This window comes from Pristiophorus japonicus, chromosome 1 (assembly GCF_044704955.1).
Source record: "Pristiophorus japonicus isolate sPriJap1 chromosome 1, sPriJap1.hap1, whole genome shotgun sequence".
Lineage (NCBI taxonomy): Eukaryota > Metazoa > Chordata > Chondrichthyes > Pristiophoridae > Pristiophorus > Pristiophorus japonicus.
In genome coordinates this window covers 533512938-533533521 of record NC_091977.1, presented here as the reverse complement: position 1 = coordinate 533533521, position 20584 = coordinate 533512938, and the positions used below count along the sequence as shown (strand labels likewise).

The 20584-nt window shown below is 48.5% G+C and overlaps 1 protein-coding gene and 1 pseudogene across 2 annotated transcripts in view; one reads left to right on the top strand and one right to left on the bottom strand.

Moving 5' to 3' along the window:
- Positions 1-9726: 9726 nt before the first annotated feature.
- On the bottom strand, positions 9727-10809 carry LOC139272405 (alpha-2,8-sialyltransferase 8F pseudogene; annotated as a pseudogene).
- Positions 10810-19436: 8627 nt separating this feature from the next.
- The window catches only part of mtdha (metadherin a), a 120077-nt gene continuing 118929 nt past the window's right edge, over positions 19437-20584 (top strand). The window contains exon 1 of one of the 2 annotated variants that reach the window (XM_070896686.1): positions 19437-20132. In XM_070896686.1, coding sequence (XP_070752787.1) covers positions 19713-20132 — 420 coding nt within the window. In that variant the 5' untranslated portion in view covers positions 19437-19712. The remainder of the gene's footprint in view (positions 20133-20584) is intronic. The other variant, XM_070896679.1, reaches the window with a different exon arrangement.

Below are 20584 nucleotides of genomic sequence, written 5' to 3'. Positions count from 1 at the left end.
ACTTGGGGGCAGAAATTGGCCAGGTTTGCGTCTCCCTTTAGTGCCTCCTGGGGGCGGTAACGGGGCACTAGCAGGTTACCGACCGGGCGCGGCAAAATCACCAACACCCGCGAACTTCTCTGGTGGGTTAGCGCTGGCTCTAAAACTTACCGCCTCAGGCTCTTGCTCCCCGGACATCGTGACATCATCGTGATGCAGCACCCGTTATCAACCCAGTCGACCCAGATGCAAAATCCGCTTCAGCGCCCCCCCCCTCACCCCCCCACGCCCCACGGCAGCATCGCCGGGCATCAACAACAACAGCTACAGGAGGTGTTGTCACTTCGGAAGGCCGCTTGGGGACCGATAATTAAAGGCAGTGGTGGTCAGGTAGGGCAAAATATATTTATGTCCCCAGTGTATAAAAGCAGAGAAGTCCTGTTACAGGGTATTGGTGAGGCCACACCTGGAGTACTGCGTGCAGATTTGGTCTCCGTATTCAAGGAAGGATATACTTGCATTGGAGGGTGCTCAGAGAAGGTTCACTTGGTTGATTCCGGAGATGAGGGGGTTGACTTATGAGGAAAGGTTGAGTAGGTTGGGCCTATACACATTGGAGTTCAGAAGAATGAGAGGTGATCTTATCGAAACATATAAGATAATGAGGGGGCTCGACAAGGTGGATGCAGAGAGGGGAAACTAAAACTAGGGGGCATAGTCTTAGAATAAGGGGCCGCCCATTTAAAACTGAGATGTGGAGGAACTTCTTCTCTCAGAGGGTTGTAAATCTGTGGAATTCTCTGCCCCAGAGGGCTGTGGAGGCTGGGTCATTGAATATATTTAAGGCGGAGATAGACAGATTTTTGAACGATAAGGGAATAAAGGGTTATGGGGAGCTGGGCAGGGAGACGCTGATGTTTAAATTTCCCTCCAGCTGCTCCAGGCTCGAGCTGCCTCCGTTGTCAGGGAGACACTGATGGTTAAATCTCCCTCCAGCTGCTCCAGGCTCGAGCTGCCTCCGTTGTTAGTGAGACACTGATGGTTAAATTTCCCTCCAGCTGCTCCAGGCTCGAGCTGCCTCCGTTGTCAGGGAGACGCTGATGTTTAAATTTCCCTCCAGCTGCTCCAGGCTCGAGCTGCCTCCGTTGTCAGGGAGACACTGATGGTTAAATTTCCCTCCAGCTGCTCCAGGCTAGAGCTGCCTCCGTTGTCAGGGAGACACTGATGGTTAAATCTCCCTCCAGCTGCTCCAGGCTCGAGCTGCCTCCGTTGTTAGTGAGACACTGATGGTTAAATTTCCCTCCAGCTGCTCCAGGCTCGAGCTGCCTCCGTTGTCAGGGAGACGCTGATGTTTAAATTTCCCTCCAGCTGCTCCAGGCTCGAGCTGCCTCCGTTGTCAGGGAGACACTGATGGTTAAATTTCCCTCCAGCTGCTCCAGGCTAGAGCTGCCTCCATTGTCAGGAAGACACTGATGTTTCATAACCGAAACACTGCATAATAAATAAATAAAACGCCTCACATATTTAAAATTAATTGAAATTAAATGTAATTAAATGTTTTAGAAAAAATATATATGGGGAAATTTTTTTTAATGAGTTTTAACAGTGTTAAAAATAAACTTATCTCAATGGACAGGGTTTGTAATCTAAAATTGAGTGTTTAAATTTAATTTTTATATGTTTTAAAACTCTTATGCTGCTAAAGGTAAGCTATGCATCTGCTTTTACCAGGCGTAAAAGTTTGAAGGACATTCGCTGGGCATGAGTTGGGCAAATAGCCCAATCTCTCCGGCGGGATGTCCTTCTCCCGGGGATGCAGAGGATCTGTCGAGAGAAATTGTGACAGACTGAAAAAGCCGGATTTCGGTCCACACGCATTGCGCCCCAAACTCCGGGTTTTGCGTATTCCGTGCGTATTCCGTACACTCCCAGCGAGGCCGGAATCTTCGGCCCAATATGTTAGACTATCTAAGACATCAGATGAACAAAGCTGAGTTTGTAGTAAGATGGACCTTTTGTTCCTCTCACACTCAGTTCTCCTCTGAACTCTCCTCTCTTGTTCCTCCTAAGCCCCATATCCCTAAATAAATACTTTTTCTCCTCTACACATTATTGTTTCGCCAGTTGAAAACAAATCACGATGGTTGTGATCCATGAGGGTAGTTGAGCTAATGCGGTGAAAGGGATAATTTGGGATGAAGTGTATCATTTCCTCATCCAAATCTGCCTGCAGTTGTTAGTCTTGTGGCAGCACTCCCACTTTGAGTCAGAAGGTCATGGGTTCAAGACACACTCTAGACACTTCAGTATGTTATCAAGTCTGACACTTCAGTGGAGTACCGAGGGAACATAAGAACATAAGAAATAGGAGCAAGAGTAGGCCATACAGCTCCTCGAGCCTGCTCCGCCATTCAATACAATCATGGCTGATCTGATCATGGACTCAGCTCCACTTCCCCGCTCGCTCCCCATAACCCCTTAATCCCTTATCGGTTAAGACACTGTCTATCTGTTTTAAATGTATTCAATGTCCCAGCTTCCACAGCTCTCTGAGGCAGCAAATTCCACAGATTTACAACCCTCTGAGAGAAGAAATTCCTCCTCATCTTAGTTTTAAATGTGCGGCCCCTTATCCTAAGATTATGCCCCCTAGTTCTAGTCTCCCCCACCAGTGGAAACATCCTCTTTGCATCCACCTTGTCAAGCTCCCTCATAATCTTATACGTTTCGATAAGATCACCTCTCATTCTTCTGAACTCCAATGAGTAGAGGCCCAACCTACTCAACTTTTCCTCATAAGTCAACTCTCTCATCCCCGGAATCAACCGAGTGAACCTTCTCTGAACTGCCTCCAAAGCAAGTATATCCTTATGGAGTGCTGCACTGTTGGAGGTGCCTCGTATCCGATGAGCCATTAAACCCAGGCCATGTCTGACCTTTCAGGTGGGTGTAAAAGATCCCATGGGATTTTTTCATGGCAGTGGAGTGGAGTTATCCTGTCCCAATATTTATTCCTCAACCAACATCAAGAAAAGGGATAGGGGCCGGAATTGTCCCACGACTAATATTAGGTGCACCTCTTTAAGGTTTTTCTCCACTGGGGCTGAGAATCGTGCGATTATCAGGTCTTCTTTTTTTTCCCGATCGTGTCGGCTACGGGGCAGAAGTGCCATCGCTCCAAGTCATCAGCGCCTCGCTGATGTGTCACAACATAGAAACATAGAAAATAGGTGCAGGAGTAGGCCATTCGGCCCTTCGAGCCTGCACCGCCATTCAATAAGATCATGGCTGATCATTCCCTCAGTACCCCTTTCCTGCTTTCTCTCCATACCCCTTGATCCCCTTAGCCATAAAGGCCATATCTAACTCCCTCTTGAATATATCCAGTGAACTGGCATCAACAACTCTCTGCGGCAGGGAATTCCACAGGTTAACAACTCTCTGAGTGAAGAAGTTTCTCCTCATCTCAGTCCTAAATGGCCTACCCCTTATCCTAAGACTGTATCCTCTGGTTCTGGACTTCCCCAACATTGGGAACAATCTACCCACATCTAACCTGTCCCGTCCCATCAGAATCTCGTATGTTTCTATGAGATCCCCTCTCATCCTTCTAAACTCCAGTGTATAAAGGCCCAGTTGATCCAGTCTCTCCTCATATGTCAGTCTAGCTATCCCGGGAATCAGTCTGCTGAACCTCCCTCAATAGCAAGAACGTCCTTCCTCAGATTAGGAGAACAAAACTAACACAATATTCCAGGTGAAGCCTCACCAAGGCCCTGTACAACTGCAGTAAGACCTCCCTGCTCCTATACTCAAATCCCCTAGCTATGAAGGCCAACATACATTTGCCTTCTTTACCACCTGCAGTACCTGTATGCCAACTTTCAATGACTGATGTACCATGATACCCAGGTCTCGTTGCACCTCCCCTTTTCCTAATCTGCCACCGTTCAGATAATATTCTGTCTTTGCGTTTTTGCCCCTAAAGTGGATAACCTCACATTTATCCACATTATACTGCATCTGCCATGCATTTGCCCACTCACCTAACCTATCTAAGTCACCCTGCAGCCTCTTAGCGTCCCCCTCACAGCTCACACCGCCACCCAGTTTAGTGTCATCTGCAAACTTGAAGATATTACACTCAATTCCTTCATCCAAATCATTGATGTATATTGTAAAGAGCTGGGGTCCCAGCACTGAGCCCTGCGGCACTCCACTAGTCACTGCCTGTCATTCTGAAAAGGACCCGTTTATCACGACTCTCTGCCAACCAGTTCTCTATCCACATCAGTATATTACCCCCAATACCATGTGCTTTGATTTTGCACACCAATCTCTTGTGTGGGACCTTGTCAAAAGCCCTTTGAAAGTCCAAATACACCACATCCACTGGTTCTCCCTTGTCCACTCTGCTAGTTACATCCTCAAAAAATTCCAGAAGATTTGTCAAGCATGATTTCCCCTTCATAAATCCATGCTGACTTGGATCGATCCTATCACTGCTTTCCAAATGTGCTGCTATTTCATCCTTAATAATTGATTCCAACATTTTCCCCACCATTGATGTCAGGCTAACCGATCTATAATTACCTGCTTTCTCTCTCCCTCCCTTTTTAAAAATTGGTGTTACATTAGCTACCCTCCAGTCCATAGGAACTGATCCCGAGTCGATAGACTGTTGGAAAATGATCAACAATTCATCCACTATTTCTAGGGCCACTTCCTTAAGTACTCTGGGATGCAGACTATCAGGCCCCGGGGATTTATCGGCCTTCAATCCCATCAATTTCCCAAACACAATTTCCCGCCTAATAAGGATATCCTTCAGTTCCTCCTTCTCACTCGACCCTCGGTCCCCTAGTACTTCCGCAAGGTTATTTGTGTCTTTCTTCGTGAAGACAGAACCAAAGTATTTGGTTCAATTGGTCTGCCATTTCTTTGTTCCCCATTATAAATTCACCTGAATCTGACTGCAAGGGGCCTACATTTGCTTCACTAATCTTTTTCTCTTCACATATCTATAGAAGCTTTTGCAGTCAGTTTTTATGTTCCCGGCAAGCTTCTTCTCGTACTCTATTTTCCCCCTCTTAATTAAGCCCTTTGTCCTCCTCTTCTGAATTATAAATTTCTCCCAGTCCTCAGGTTTGCTGCTTTTTCTGGCCAATTTATATGTCTCTTCCTTGAATTTAACACTATCCTTAATTTCCCTTGTTAACCACGGTTGAGCCACCTTCCCCGTTTTATTTTTAACTCCAGACAGGGATGTACAATTGCTGAAGTTCATCCATGTGATTTTTAAATGTTTGCCATTGCCTATCCACTGTCAACCCTTTAAGTATCATTGCCAGTCTATTCTAGCCAATTCATGCCTCAAACCATCGAAGTTACTTTTCCTTAAGTTCAGGACCCTAGTTTCTGAATTAACTGTGTCACTCTCTATCCAAATAAAGAATTCTACCATATTGTCGAGGAAATATTTAGCTTAAATTAACTCAGGCGGAGACTTTCAGAAGTGCACTTCGAGAGAATTTATTTTAAAAAGCAAGATATATCTCGGAGAGCCTGCTTGGACCGTACCAAGGCAAAACTCTGTCGTACAAGCAAATTGCACTTATCTTTATACAGAAATTGAATACAGAAATAGAAAAGGAATCTTATTCATTAGTCCCGCGAGTACAAAGGCCGTCTCGGGAGGTACACACTCTATCTGTCCTTGCATAGTTTCTCTCTGTTCACAGTCTGATAAGCAGAATAAAAAGGAGACTCCCTTTTAATACTAGATGGTCATTTAATTGCATCTCTAAGTTTCAAGGCTAAAAAGCGTGGCTATTTTCTAGTCTTATTATTTCTTTAAGCATAGCAAAAAACAGAATTTAACCCTTCCCTCTAAACTAAGCCAGGTGTTCATAGATTCTTTCTTCCACACATATTATGGTCACTCTTCCCCAAGGGGTCTCGCACAACAAGATTGCTAATTAGTCCTTTCTCATTACACATCACCCAGTCTAGGATTGCCAGCTCCCTGTTTGGTTCCTCGACATATTGGTCTAGAAAACCGTCCCTAATACACTACAGAAAATCCTCCTCCACCGCATTGCTACCAGTTTGGTTAGCCCAATCAATATGTAGATTAAAGTCACCCAAGATAACTGCAGTACCTTTATTGCATGCATCCCTAATTTCTTGTTTGATGCTGTCCTCAACCTTACTACCACTGTTTGGTGGTCTGTACACAACTCCCACTAGCGTTTTCTGCCCCTTGGTATTCCACAGCTCCACCCATACCGATTCCACGTCATCCAAGCTAATATCCTTTCTTACTATTGCACTAATTTCTTCCTTAACCAGCAATGCCACCCCGCCTCCTTTTCCTTTCTGTCTATTCTTCCTAAATGTTGAATATCCCTGGATGTTGAGTTCCCAGCCTTGGTCATCCTGGAGCCATGTCTCCGTGATGCAAATTACATCATACCCATTAACTGCTATCTGCACAGTTAATTCGTCCACCTTATTACGAATACTCTTCGCATTGAGGCACAGAGCCTTCAGGCTTGTCTTTCGAACACACTTTGCCCCTTTAGAATTTTGCTGCAATGTGGCCCTTTTTGCTTTTTGCCTTAGGTTTCTCTGCCCTCCACTTTTACTTTTCTTCTTTCTATCTTTTGCTTCTGCCCCATTCTACTTCCCTCTGTCTCCCTGCATAGGTTCCCATCCCCTTGCCATATTAGTTTAACTCCTCCCCAACAGCACTTGCAAACACTCCCCCTGGTGCAGGTGCAGACCATCCGGTTTGTACTGGTCCCACCTCCCTCAGAACCGGTTCCAATGTCCCAAGAATTTGAATCCCTCCCTTCTGCACCACTCTTCAAGCCACGTATTCATCTGAGCTATCCTGTGATTCCTACTCTGACTAGCACGTGGCACTGGTAGCAATCCTGAGATTACTACTTTTGAGGTCCTACTTTTTAATTTAGCTCCTAGCTCCCTAAATTCATCTTGTAGGACCTCATCCCTTTTTTTTACCTATGCCTATATGCACCACGACAACTGGCTGTTCACCCTCCCTTTTCAGAATGCCCTGCACCCGCTCTGAGACATCCTTGACCCTTGCACCAGGGAGGCAACATACCATCCTGGAGTCTCGGTTGCAGAAATGTCTATCTATTCCCCTTACAATTGAATCCCCTATCACTCTTTTTCCTGCCCTCCTGTGCAGCAGAGCCACCCACGGTGCCATGAACTTGGCTGCTGCTGCCCTCCCCTGATGAGTCATCCCCCTCAACAGTACTCAAAGCGGTGTATCTGTTTTGCAGGGGGATGACCGCAGGGGACCCCTGCACTACCTTCCTTGCACTGCTCTTCCTGTTAGTCACCTATTTATTTACTATCTGGCTGCGTACCCTTTTCCTGCGGTAAGACCAACTCACTAAACGTGATATTCACGTCATTCTCAGCATCGTGGATGCTCCAGAGTGAATCCACCCACAGCCCCAGTGCCGCAACGCGGTCCGTCAGGAGCTGCAGCCGGACACACTTCCCGCACACGTAGTCATCAGGGACACTGGAAGCGTTCCTGACTTCCCACATAGTACAGGAGAAGCATAACACATGTTTGAGCTCTCCTGCCATGACTTAACCCCTAGGTAAACTTAATTTGGCAAAAATAAATGCTAAAGGTTACTTACTGATATAGAAAAAAAAAACTACTCACCAATCACCAGCAAATCACTTACCCCCTTGGCTGTGACGTCACCTTTCGATTTCTTTCTACTTCTTTTTTGCCTTCTCTCCCCACTGCAGCTGCACCGGCTGGTCTCTCCAACGCCATCCCCGGACTCCCTGCTGCTCGAACTCCCGCCTCTCTGATGCGCTGGGCCTTTTGTAGGCCTCACCGACGTCCCCAGACTCCCTGCTGCTCGAACTCCCGCCTCTCCGACGTGCTGGGCCTTTTGTAGGCCTCATTGATGGCGCCGGACTCCCTGCTGCTCACTGGGTCAACGGGGAGGGATTCAGCCAGGGGTGCCTATTGGCAGCCCGGCCGAACCCGTGGCCACCATTACCGGGCCGAACTCGGAGTCAGCCGACAAATAAAATAAAATGGAGGCGCCTGCAGCGCGCCCTCCCCTTTAAGACGGATGCGCCGCCCAGGCACACGTAGCATCCCGCCGGGGAAACCTGTCGGGGCACCGACCGGCGGCCCCTCCGCTCCGCGGGGCAATTTCCCGCGGGTGGGGGGGGGCGGAAAGGGGGTCGCCGCTGGTCGGTGAGGGGGCCGCTGGGTGACCGAGGGGGCGGGAACATCCAGCGCGGTGACGATCACTTCCGGGACAATCAGCTAGGGAAATTTATTAAATGTCGCCGGAGGAGATTCCTGACCGACCCGTGGCTGCCTGATTGAGATTTAACATCGAAACATAGAAACATAGAGTAGGCCATTCGGCCCTTCGAGCCTGCACCGCCATTCAATAAGATCATGGCTGATCATTCCCTCAGTACCCCTTTCCTGCTTTCTCTCCATACCCCTTGATCCCTTTAGCCGTAAGGGCCATATCCAACTCCCTCTTGAATATATCCAATGAACTGGCATCAACAACTCTCTGCGGCAGGGAATTCCACAGGTTAACAACTCAGAGTGAAGAAGTTTCTCCTCAGCTCAGTCCTAAATGGCCTACCCCTTATCCCAAGACTGTGTCCCCTGGTTCTGGACTTCCCCAACATCGGGAGCATTCTTCCCGCATCTAACCTGTCCAGTCCCTGAGACAAGTTAGCCATTCGGCACATTGCATTTGCTCGAACAATCCGAAACGAATCCCATGCTTGGGGTCTCTCCATTAGCTGGACCAGAATGTTACCAGGGCACCAACAGTTAAATTATGAGGAGAGATTACATAAACTAGGCTTGTTTTCCCTGGAATATAGAAGGTGACTTGATTGAGATTTTTAGGATTTGAGGGGAATTGTTACGTTAGATAAAAAACCTTTTTCTGCTGGTGGGGAAGCCCAGGACAAGGGAACATAACCCTAAAACCAGAGTCAGGCCAGCCAGAAGAGGTCAGGAAATACTCCGTCACACAAAGGGTGCCACAAAAAGCAGTAGATGTTAGCTCAAATAATAATTATAAATCTGAGATCAATAGATTTTTGCTCGACAAAGGTATTAAGGGATATGGAGCCACGGTGGATGGATATAACCAGAAAGTATCAGGCCGGGGGAGGTGTCTTCACCTCGCAAACAGAAGGCTCTCAGTGGTCCCATTTATAAAGGGCTGCATTTAATTAAAAAATAAAATTTGGTTTCTCTTCAGGAACTCAGAACACGATCACAGCCTTGAACCCCCAGATGTGCCCCACATTCAAAGGTATTGGCAAGTTATGTCTCACTAGGTGTATCTCTGGTTACCCAATGCCAGGTCCCTTAACATAGGGAGTCCATGCCCCCAGCCGTGACCCTGTTTAATCCTTGTTTATGTCTCCAAAAGACTATTGTGGAATCCAGCCGTAAGGCCGAGACTCAGCATATCTGGGTCCTGGCCTCATTTGTGGCCGATCTCACATCCTTCCCTACATCAGTGAAAAAAGTCTGAGCATCTCAAGCCTCTCCTCACCGGAATCATCTAAAAACACTCTCGACAATTATCACCACAATAACACAATTTATAACATGCATCAAGTAATAAAAATACATTTTGTACTATGATTCACAAACTAATAAAGTTTGTCTCCTGCAGTATATCAATCGTATATTTAGTCACATTTATCGGCGTGCAGTTTCACAATGCCTTTCATGTGAAGCTGCAGAAGTTTGTAGAATTCATTAGGCATTGAGTGAGCTGTACCTGGCATCATATTGTCATAGTAATGATGGTGGAACTGGTTTCCATGCACACCTTTAGAGAAGGGCCAGAATCGATACACCCATACTTCCTCACACAGCTCCATTGCTGCACTTAATATAATGAAACCGCTGGAAAGACGATATTCTTTAACGCCTTTGCCTTTCCAGAACGGAATGATAGTTTTCGTGTATGATGGATTTAAAAATATTGCCTTTTGTTTTGTTCCAAAATCTTGCAGAGTGTAAGAAACTTTAAATGAAGGTGACGTATTGATTGAATAAGAAAATGCAGGCAGCATAATAAATGCATCTTTATAGGCAGATATATAGTCCACAAAAGGTTTTCTCCTTAAATTCAGACTTTGGTACCTCCTTGTAATGATACTTGGATTGGCTGTCACAATATCTGTTTTAGTTCCCACATCATCCATATAGTCCATGATAGGGGGAAGATTACACCTGAATACAAAGTCAGCCTGATTTATTTCCATTCCACAGCTGCTGTTAGTTAGAACTCCTCCATTTCCAACAACAGAGCAACGTTTAAATACATGGTCTTTGAAAGGGTCTGTCTTAGGAATCAGTTTAAGAATATCTTCTGTAATCCTCATAATTCTTTTAGGTTCTGCATCAAAGCTCAGATTTGTTCCCAGTGGCGTATTAACTTGTGTAACAACAACATTTTGAGCTGCGTTACAACATTTCTCCAACTCTGATCTTAAAATTGTGTGCTCTTCAGGATTCTTTTTCCACTCGCATTTCTGAATTTCCTTGACTCGTTTAATAAAATCATCTTCAGAAAACCTCTTGGGTTTAAGAGTAAGTACTTTGCTCAGCTCCGCACATTCTGGTGAATTAAGCTCCAGCTGACTCTTCCATTTCTTCTTCTCGATGCTGAAATAATTTGGCTTAACTCTACTTATCCAGAGGATGAAACAGACACAAAATAATAAAACGAGTGTTCCAAGGAAGTACAATGTTTTCAATTTCATGCTTGTCCTTCAAAAATCCACAGAATTTAGGGGAAGAAAGGACAATTTTGGCCCCTTAATCTCATAATTTATCTCGTTGTTGTTTGCGGGAGCTTGCTGTGCGCAAATTGGCTCCTGTGTTTCTCTACATTCACCATCATCATCATAGGCCATTCCTCAAAATCGAGGAAGACTTGCTTCCACTCTAAAAGTGAGTTCTCAGGTGGCTGAACAGTCCAATACGGGAATTACAGTCTCTGTCACAGGTGGGACAGACAGTGGTTGAAGGAAAGGGTGGGTGGGGAGTCTGGTTTGCCACACGCTCCTTCCGCTGCCTGCGCTTGATTTCTGCATGCTCTCGGCGACGAGACTCGAGGTGCTCAGCGTCCTCCCAGATGCTCTTCCTCCACTTAGGGCGGTCTTTGGCCAGGGACTCCCAGGTGTCGGTGGGGATGTTGCATTTTATCAAGGAAGGCTTTGAGGGTGTCCTTGAAACGTTTCCTCTGCCCACCTGGGGCTCGCTTGCCGTGTAAGGGTTCCGAGTAGAGCGCTTGCTTTGGGAGTCTCGTGTTGGGCATGTGGACAATGTGGGCCAACAGTGACTATACTGGAAAAATAATCCACTTGCTGTAAAGCCCTTTCGGACGTCCTACTGATCTTGCATCTCACATGGCCGTTCTACTCCCATTGACACAATCACAAACAAGGTCATCTCCGAGCGCCTCATTGTATCCCTCCCCACCCAAATCTCCCCACCCCCTTCGAACCCTACTTCCTTCTGCTTCTGCCCTGGAACAAACTCTCTCCTCCAGGTCACTTGCAAACTCCCACTGTTTCATTGTCTAGCCTTTGGCTCTCCATTCACCACAATACTTCCGCAGCTTTGGATCTGTTCACCCATTCCCTCACCTCCATTTTTAATGCCCTTGTCTTCAGTAAAACCTTTACTCTCTCTCACGCTGGTCGTTCCCCCAGTACACCCTTATCCGGAACCACCCCTCGTCCAGAACCTTTCCCGGGCACCAGGTGGCGCATGTGCAGAACTCCGACATGGACAAATTGAAGTCCTTCCTCGTTGCCGACTCCTGGAATTGCTGGGCTGACCCCGGGATCCACCGCCCTCTCCCCGCCCCCAATTGATCTCTGCTCCACTACCAGTCCTAAGCAAGCCAGCCCCGATATCCCCTTGCTCAGTGCTTTTACCATCCAATTTAACGTGACCACCCCAAGTCCGGAAAAATCCCCTATCCGGCACAGGTCAGGTCCCGAGGGTTCCGGATAAGGGTGGTTCAAACAGTACAGCCCCCATCTTTGCTCCCTCAAGTCCAAGGAGCACAGACTTGAGAATAATTTGCACACATCTATCTTAGTCACTTATTGCCAGATCTGGTTGGACCAGATTAAGCACTATCAGGTCATGCTCTCCTCTGAAAAAAAATGCTCCCTGCTCCAAGAAATACCAACAATCTCCTTAAACCAATCTCCTCTGTTCGCATCCCCAACCCCCATCTACAATAAGTTTAAAGAGAACATAAAAACATAAGAAATAGGAACAGCCATACGGCCCTCGAGCTGCTCCGCAATTTAATAAGATCATGGCTGATCTGATCATGGACTCAGCTCCACTTCCCCGCCCTCTCTTCATAACCCTTTATCCCCTTATCGTTTAAGATGCTAATGGAGCTAATGAGCTTCTTTGTCACTATGATTGAGACCAATCTTTCAGCTGACACTTTCCCATACCCCCATTCCCTGTGCCCACCATGGCAAACCTCCCTCAAGGTTCACCTTGTCCTATCTCTGAATCCGCATCATTTTCTGGTTTCTCCATCACCAAGAACATAAGATCAGAAGAAATAGGAGCAGGAGTATGCCATTCGGTCCCTCGTACCTGCTCCGCCATTCGATACGATTATGGCTGATCTTCGACCTCAACTCCACTTTCCCACCCGATCTCCATATCCCTTGAACCCTTTAGTATCAAAAATTCTATCGACCTCTCCAATCTGGAGAGGTGGATAGAGAACTGGAAAGTGGGATTAGGCTGGATAGCCTCTTTTTGGTCGGCACGGACACAATGGGCCAAAATGGCCTCCTTCTGTGCTGTTATGTTCTATGAATCTTATCTGGTCCATTTGGCCCACCTCTTGCTCTCTTGACCCCATTCCCATGAAACTGCTGACCACTCAAATACTGCACCATCTCAAACCTCACCTACCTCTCCAAAGTCCTGGAATGTGATAATGTGTCTGAAATTCATTTGCATTTCTGCAAATCTATGTTTGAATTTCTTCAATCAGGCTTCTGCCCTTGTCTCAGCATGAAATGTCCCTGCCCAAAGCCACAAGTGTCATCCTCTATGATCTGTGACCTTGGTGTACTATTCCCCCTCACCTTCTCGACCTTTGGCACGGTTGACCAAACCATCCTGCTCCAATGCTTCTCCTCCAGTGTCGAACTCAGTGATACTGCCGTCACATGGTTCCACGCTTACCTATCCAGTTCTAGCCAGAGTATCTTCAGCATTGGTCTCTCTTCCCACTCCCCCACCGTTACCTCTGGTTTTCCCTATGGATCTTTCCTTGGCCCCCCCTCCTCTTGGTCATCTGCATGTTGCTGTCTCTTAGCAACATCATTCAAAGGCATGCAAACAAAACGTACACAATTCTTAACAGGATAGATGCAGGGAGGATGTTTCCCCTGGCTGGGGAGTCTAGAACCAGGGGTCACAGTCTCAGAATAAGGGGTAGGACTGAGATGAGAAGAAATGTCTTTACTCGCAGGGTTTGTCAATATCTGGAATTTTCTACTCAAAAGGGCTGTGGAGGCTCAGTCGTTGAATATATTCAAGACAAAGATCGCTAGATTTTTGGATATTAAGGGAATCGAGGGATATGGGGATAGTGCAGGAAAGTGGAGTTGAGGTCGAAGATCAGCCAAGTGATCAGGAAGGCCAATGGAATCGTGGCCTTTATTGCAAAGGGGATGGAGTATAAAAGCAGGGAAGTCTTGCTATACAGGGTATTGGTGAGGCCACATCTGGAATATTGCGTGCAGTTTTGGTTTCCATATTTACGAAAGGATATACTTGCTTTGGAGGCAGTTCAGAGAAGGCTCACTAGGTTGATTCCGGGAATGAGTGGGTTGACTTATGAGGAAAGGTTGAGTAGGTTGGGCCTCTACTCATTGGAATTCAGAAGAATGAGAGGTGATCTTATTGAAACGTATAAGATTATGAGGGGGCTTGACAAGGTGGGTGCAGAGAGGATGGTTCCACTGATGGGGGAGACTAGATCTTAGAATAAGGGACCGCCCATTTAAAACTGAGATGAGGAGAAATTTCTTCTCTCAGAGAGGATAAGGGGTTATGGGGAGCAGGCAGAAAAGTGGAGCTGATTCCATGATCGGATCAGCCATGACCTTATTGAATGGCGGAGCAGGCTCGAAGGGCCGTATGGCCTACTCCTGCTCCTATTTCTTATGTTCTTATATTATGATCTCATTGAATGGCAGAGCAGGCTTGAAGGGGCGAATGGCCTACTCCTGCTCCTATTTCTTATGTTCTTATGTTCTTATATTATGATCTCATTGAATGGCAGAGCAGGCTCGAAGGGCCGAATGGCCTTTTCCTGCTCCTATTTCTTATGTTCTTACATAGGATCACATTGATGACCAACTCTACCACTCAATTCCTCCACTGCCTCTGTGTTGTTGGCCTGGTTGTCCGACACTCAGACCTGGATGAGCTTCAAATTCCTCCAGTTGAACATTGGGAAGACAGAAGGATCCTCTTTAGCCTCCGCCACAAACTCCGTAAGCTCAGCACCGGTTCCATCGCCCTCTCCGTCCACTGCTTCAGGTTGAATCAGACTATTCAAAAATTCAGAATTCCTTTCCCCGCAAGCTGAGCTTCCAACCCCATATCGTCTCCACCATGAAGACCACCTATTGTCCCCTCTGTAACATTGACCCTTTGACCCCCGACCTCAGCCCACCTGCTGCCGAAAGTCTCGTCTATGCCTTTCGCACCTCCATCCTCCACTATTCCAAAGCTCCCCTGTTCCACTTCCTAACTTCCTATCCTCCATCAATATCAGCTGATCCAAGATTCTGTCACTCATACACTGAGTCCTGCACCAAGTCTCGCACATCCAACGCCCCTGGGCTTGCTGATCTACATTGGCAAGAGAACCAGAGGGGGAGATGGGGAGACATCCTTTGATGCAGCGAGTTGTTACGATCGGGAAGGCGCTGCCTGAAATGGTGGTGGAAGCAGATTCAATAGTAACTTTCAAAAGGAAATGGATTTATGTTTGAAAATTGAAATGTGCATGTATACGGGAGTGGGACTAACTGGATAACTCTTTCAAAGAGCCGGCACAGTCACGATGGGCCGAATGGCCTCCTTCTGTGCTGTGTCATATTTTCTAACCCATAAAACATCCGGAGGCCTAATCAGATAAAAATGAATGCTGAGCCAATCACAATACAGGAAGGATGTGAGAGGGTACAGAGGGGATTTACGAGGATGTTGCCGGGACTGGAGAATTTTAGCTATGAGGAAAGATTGGATAGGCTGGACTTGTTTTCTTTGGAACAGAGGAGGCTGAGGAGAGACCTTATTGAGGTGTATAAAATGATGAGGGGCCGAGATAGAGTGGATAGGAGTGTTTCTCCTAACAGAGAGGTCAACAACCAGGGGGCATAGATTGAAAGTTGTTGGGAGAAGGTTTAGGGGGGAGATGAGGAGACAGGGGAGATGAGGGTGGTGGGGGTCTGGAACTCACGGCCTGAAAGGGTGGTAGAGGCAGAAACCCTCACCACATTTAAAAAAATACTTGGATGTGGTGGAAGGTGGGTTTAGCTCTTTTTCGACCGACACGAACACGATGTGACATAATTTTCCTATGATTCTATGAGAGCTGACCAGAAGTTTGATCATATGTTTGAACGATAGTTTTAAAGGAGGAAGAGGTGGAAACACAAGACTCGACCCTGCGTTCTGGCCGCTCAGCACTGTCCACCATGAAATCCAGTTAAAATTTTAAAACACAGAAAATCGTGAATGTAAAACAATAAATATCTGCTTCTGCGCAATTTGGAGTACATTCCGAGCCAGTTTAGTCTGTCCCTTAATCTTGTCAGCCCTGCAATTACTACTTCCCTTTACCACAGTACAGTGTTGTGTCTCTCCCGCCAGTCTGGTCCTTTCCCATCCCCTCCCCAAATATCGCAATTCCACTCCCAGACTCAGTTACCTCCCATTGGTATTACCGGCACTCTCAGCTCCATTACCCATTTTCTCCCATTACCTCACCGGCTGTAATTTGAGCCTCAATCTCTCCTCTCATTTCTCACATCACCTCGCAGACAACCTTGGTCCCCGGTCACTGTATCTCTGATCCTACCATTATCTGATAGTGTGTGACTTGATAGTTGGTGTTTCAGTCCTCTTGCCCACTGCCTCTTGGCCTCACACATCACCTGCCTCTTTCTTATAACCTTGGATCTTTCTTATAGCCTTAAGGTCCCTTTCCCAGCGCTGGCTCAATTCGTAGGAACCTTACCTCTGAGTCAGAAGTTTATGAGAAGGTACTTAAGCAGAAAAATCTCCATTGCAGTACTGCGGGAGCGCTGCACTGTCCGAGGTGACGTCTTTCAGATGAGATGTTAAATCGAGGTCCCGTCTGCTCTCTCAGGTGGATATAAAAGAACCCATGGCACTATTTCGAAGAAGAGCAGGGGCGTTCTTCCCAGTGTCCAGAGCCAATATTTATCCCTCAATCAACATCACTAAAACAGATTATCTGGTCATTATCACATTGCTGTTTGTGGGAGCTTGCTGTGCGCAAATTGGCTGCTGCGTTTCCCACATTACAACAGTGACTGCACTTGAAAAAGTACTTCATTGGCTGTAAAGCAGTTTAAACGTCCAGTGGTCGTGAAATGCGCTGTATAAATTTCTCGCTCTTGGACTAACTCATGTACTAAGCATTAGTTAATTACGAAGGACAAAGGGCCCCGCACTTTAGGAAGGATGTGAGGCCATGGAGTGGGTACAGGACAGATTTACAAGAATGGTTCCAGGGATCAGTTGCGTGGATGGACTGGAGAAGCTGGAGTTGTTCTCCTTAGAGCAGAGAAGGTTGGGAAAAGATTTGATCGAGGTGTTCAAAATCATGGTGGATCTTGACAGAGGAGAGAAAAACTGTTCCCATTGAATGAAGGGTCGAGAACCAGAGGACAGAGGTTTAAGTTGCCAGTAAATGGGATATTGGGGAGGGCAGCAGTAAATGGAGAGATTGGGGCCGCACCAGTAAATGGGGGGTTAGGGGCAGGCACCAGTAAATGAGGAGTTAGGGGCAGGCACCAGTAAATGGGGGGATTGGAGAGAGGCACCAGCAAATGGGGGGTTAGGGGCAGGCACCAGTAAATGGAGGGATTGGAGAGAGGCACCAGTAAATGGGGGGTTAGGGGCAGGCACCAGTAAATGGGGGGATTGGGGTGGGCACCAGTAAATGATAACCAACTCCTAAAGCGTGAGCGACTGCAGAGTGGAGAAAGTGCAGCAGAGCCTGAGATGGAGAGCAGTGCGCTGGAGCGCAGTGCACTGGAGCTGGGGCCGGAGATCCCGAGGTACAGTATTCTATGGACAAACACTCAAGCTGCTCCAAGATCAATGTGCTCACCTACACACAATCTCTGAAAACCAGGGAGAGAGAATCTGAGGGAGGGAGGGAGGGGAGCAGTAGGAATATGTTTGTGTGTGATAGGCCCATGCAGCAGAGCCTGGGCTCCAGTCGTCCTGGTTAACCCTTGCCACTGGACCAAGACCTAGCTCTGTCAAGCCCGTGTGGTGGCTGGTGTGCAACGGCCACCCCACGTTAACAGAATTCATGCACAGGCATCTTCCACCCTTTAAAATGAAGCTTGGGACCTGGAATATCAGGCCCGCTTCGGTCTCATCATTCACCTTAGAACTCATTTTAGTGTGGAAGCAAGTCATCCTCGAATCCGGGGGTCTGGCTACGAAGAGAAGGATTGGCAGAAGAACCAAAGGCGTCATGAGGGAAAACTTTTTTACGCAGCGAGTGGTTAGGATCTGGAATGCACTGCCTGAAAGGGTAGAGCAGATTCAATCGTGGCTTTCAAAAAGGAAATTGGATAAGTATCTGAAGGAAAAGAATTTTCAGGGCGATGGGGAAAGGGCGGGGGAGTGGGACTGGCTGAAGTGCTCTGGCAGAGAGCCGGCACCAGCCTCCTTCCGTGCTGTAACCGTTCTGTAATTCTATCCTTTTCGATTCTAAAAGATGATTTATCCCAATCATTCTGCTACAAACAAGCTAAGTTTCAATCTTACCCACAACCTCCTTCACTGTCCTTCCCTGGACACACACCAGACAGACCGAGCGCCACCTACAGGCGACACAGGAGGCTGACGGCCAGGGTCACAGCGCCCCGAGCGGTGGGAGGATTATCGCGGGCGTGGTCCAAACCAAGGGCCGGGCGGCAGCGCCGCGAGTGGCCGGAGGGCTGTATTGCAGGAAGAAAACGCTGCATCGGAGGGCTGAAGGGCAAGGTTACAGCGCCCCTCGCGCTTGGAGGGGATACATTGCAACCGCAGTTGTGTTGTGTTAGTGGATTGACAGAGTCAGCCAGGCGCAGCGCTCCTGGCGGTAGGAGGAGATACACACCAGACCAGAGCTATATAGCATGCTGAGTCAGCCAGCAGCAGCGCTCCAAGTGGCCGGTGGAGATTCAGCAGCAAGTAATAGTTTTATAATAGTTCTATAGCGGGCTGAATCAACCATATGGCGATGGGAGGAGATAAATCACCAGCCCAGAGTTCTATAGCCGGTTCAGTCCTCCAGCCGCAGCGCCACTAGTGGTGGGAGGCGATATCACGGGCCAGATCTACACAGCGGAGTGAGGTAGCCAGCGACAGCGCCTCTAGCGGTTGGAGGAGATACATCACAACGCCAGAGTTCGATAGCGGGTTGAGTCCTGCAGCCGCAGCGCCACAGGTGGTGGGAGGTTATAAAGCATCAGCCCAGAGTGCTACAGCAGGTTGAGTCAGCCAGCGACAGCACCCCTAGCGGTTGGAGGAAATACATTACCGGCCAGAGCCATATAGCGGATTGAGTCAGCCAGAGAAAGCGCTTCTAGCGGTTCGAGGTGATCAATCACGATCCCAGATTTCTATAGCGGGCTGAGTCCTCCAGCCGCAGCACCACCGGCGGCGGGAGGAGATAAATCATTGGCCAGAATGATTATAGCGGGGAGTCCTCCAGCTGCAGCGCCACTGGCGGCGGGAGGAGATAAATCATTGGCCAGAATGATTATAGCGGGGAGTCCTCCAGCTGCAGCGCCACCAGCGTTGGGGGGGTAGATAAATCATTGGCCAGAATGATTATAGCGGGGAGTCCTCCAGCTGCAGCGCCACCGGCGGCGGGAGGAGATAAATCATTGGCCAGAATGGTTATCGCGGGAGTCCTCCAGCTGCAGCGCCACTAGCGGCGGGAGGAGATAAATCATTGGCCAGAATGATTATAGCGGGGAGTCCTCCAGCTGCAGCGCCACCGGCGGCGGGAGGAGATAAATCATTGGCCAGAATGGTTATCGCGGGAGTCCTCCAGCTGCAGCGCCACCAGCGGCGGGAGGAGATGCGCCGCAGGAGGCGGGCTGTGGCGGGGCGGGTGCGGAGGCCCCGGTGGTAGCGCCGGGCCTGAGTTGAGAGAGAGTGTGGCGAGTGGATGCAGTGAGTGTCGGGGCAGGAGAGGGGGAGGCGTTTTTATTTTAAAGTAGGCCACGACAGGCCTCGAGTGGGAGTTGGGGGACCGGGGGCGAGGAACCTAAAAGAAGTTGCCGTCCGCCGAAACCCCGCGGGCCATGTAACGGAGCCGGCCGGGGGAGCAGGAGCGGAGATGGCGGCCAACTGGCAGGACGTGCTGGCCGACAAGGCTGAGCTGCTGCTGGGCCGGCTGGAGGAAGGCGTGTGGGCCGGCCTGGGCCTGCTGCGCCAAGGCCTGGGCATCGACCTGGGCCTGGAGCCGTGGCTGAGGCGTCAGGCGCCCGGCTCGGCCGGCTGGCTGCTGCTGCTGCTGTCGCTCACGCTGCTCACGCTGGCCGTGCTGTGGGCCGTCGCCTGTCGCCTCGGCCGCCGCCTGTTGGCGCTGGGCAAGCGGCGGGCTAGCGCCGCCGAGGCCTCGGCCGGAGGGCGGAGGAGCGGAGCCGGGTGCGGCGGGCCAGGAGGCGCCCGCAACAGGGACAAGACGCCCGGCGACGTCCAGCAGCAGCGGATCGAGGAGCAGAGGAGGCGAAACAAGAGGAAGGAGAAGCCAAAGGTGAGCAGATCGGGGCGAAAGAAACCGCGACATGTCTCTCAAACCCTGCCCCAAACCCCTTAAAATTAACACGAACCCTGCCCCAAACCCCCTTAAAATTAACACAAACCCTGCCCCAAACCCCCTTAAAATTAACACAAACCCTGCCCCAAACCCCCTTAAAATTAACACAAACCCTGCCCCAAACCCCCTTAAAATGAACACAAACCCTGCCCCAAACCCCCTTAAAATTAAAACAAACCCTGTCCCAAACCCCTTAAAATTAACACAAACCCTGCCCCAAACCCCTTAAAATTAACACAAACCCTGCCCCAAACCCCTTAAAATTAACACAAACCCTGTCCCAAACCCCTTAAAATTAACACAAACCCCTGCCCAAACCCCCTTAAAATTAACACATACCTCATAAAATTAGCACAGACCCCTGCCCCAAACCCCTTAAAATTAACACA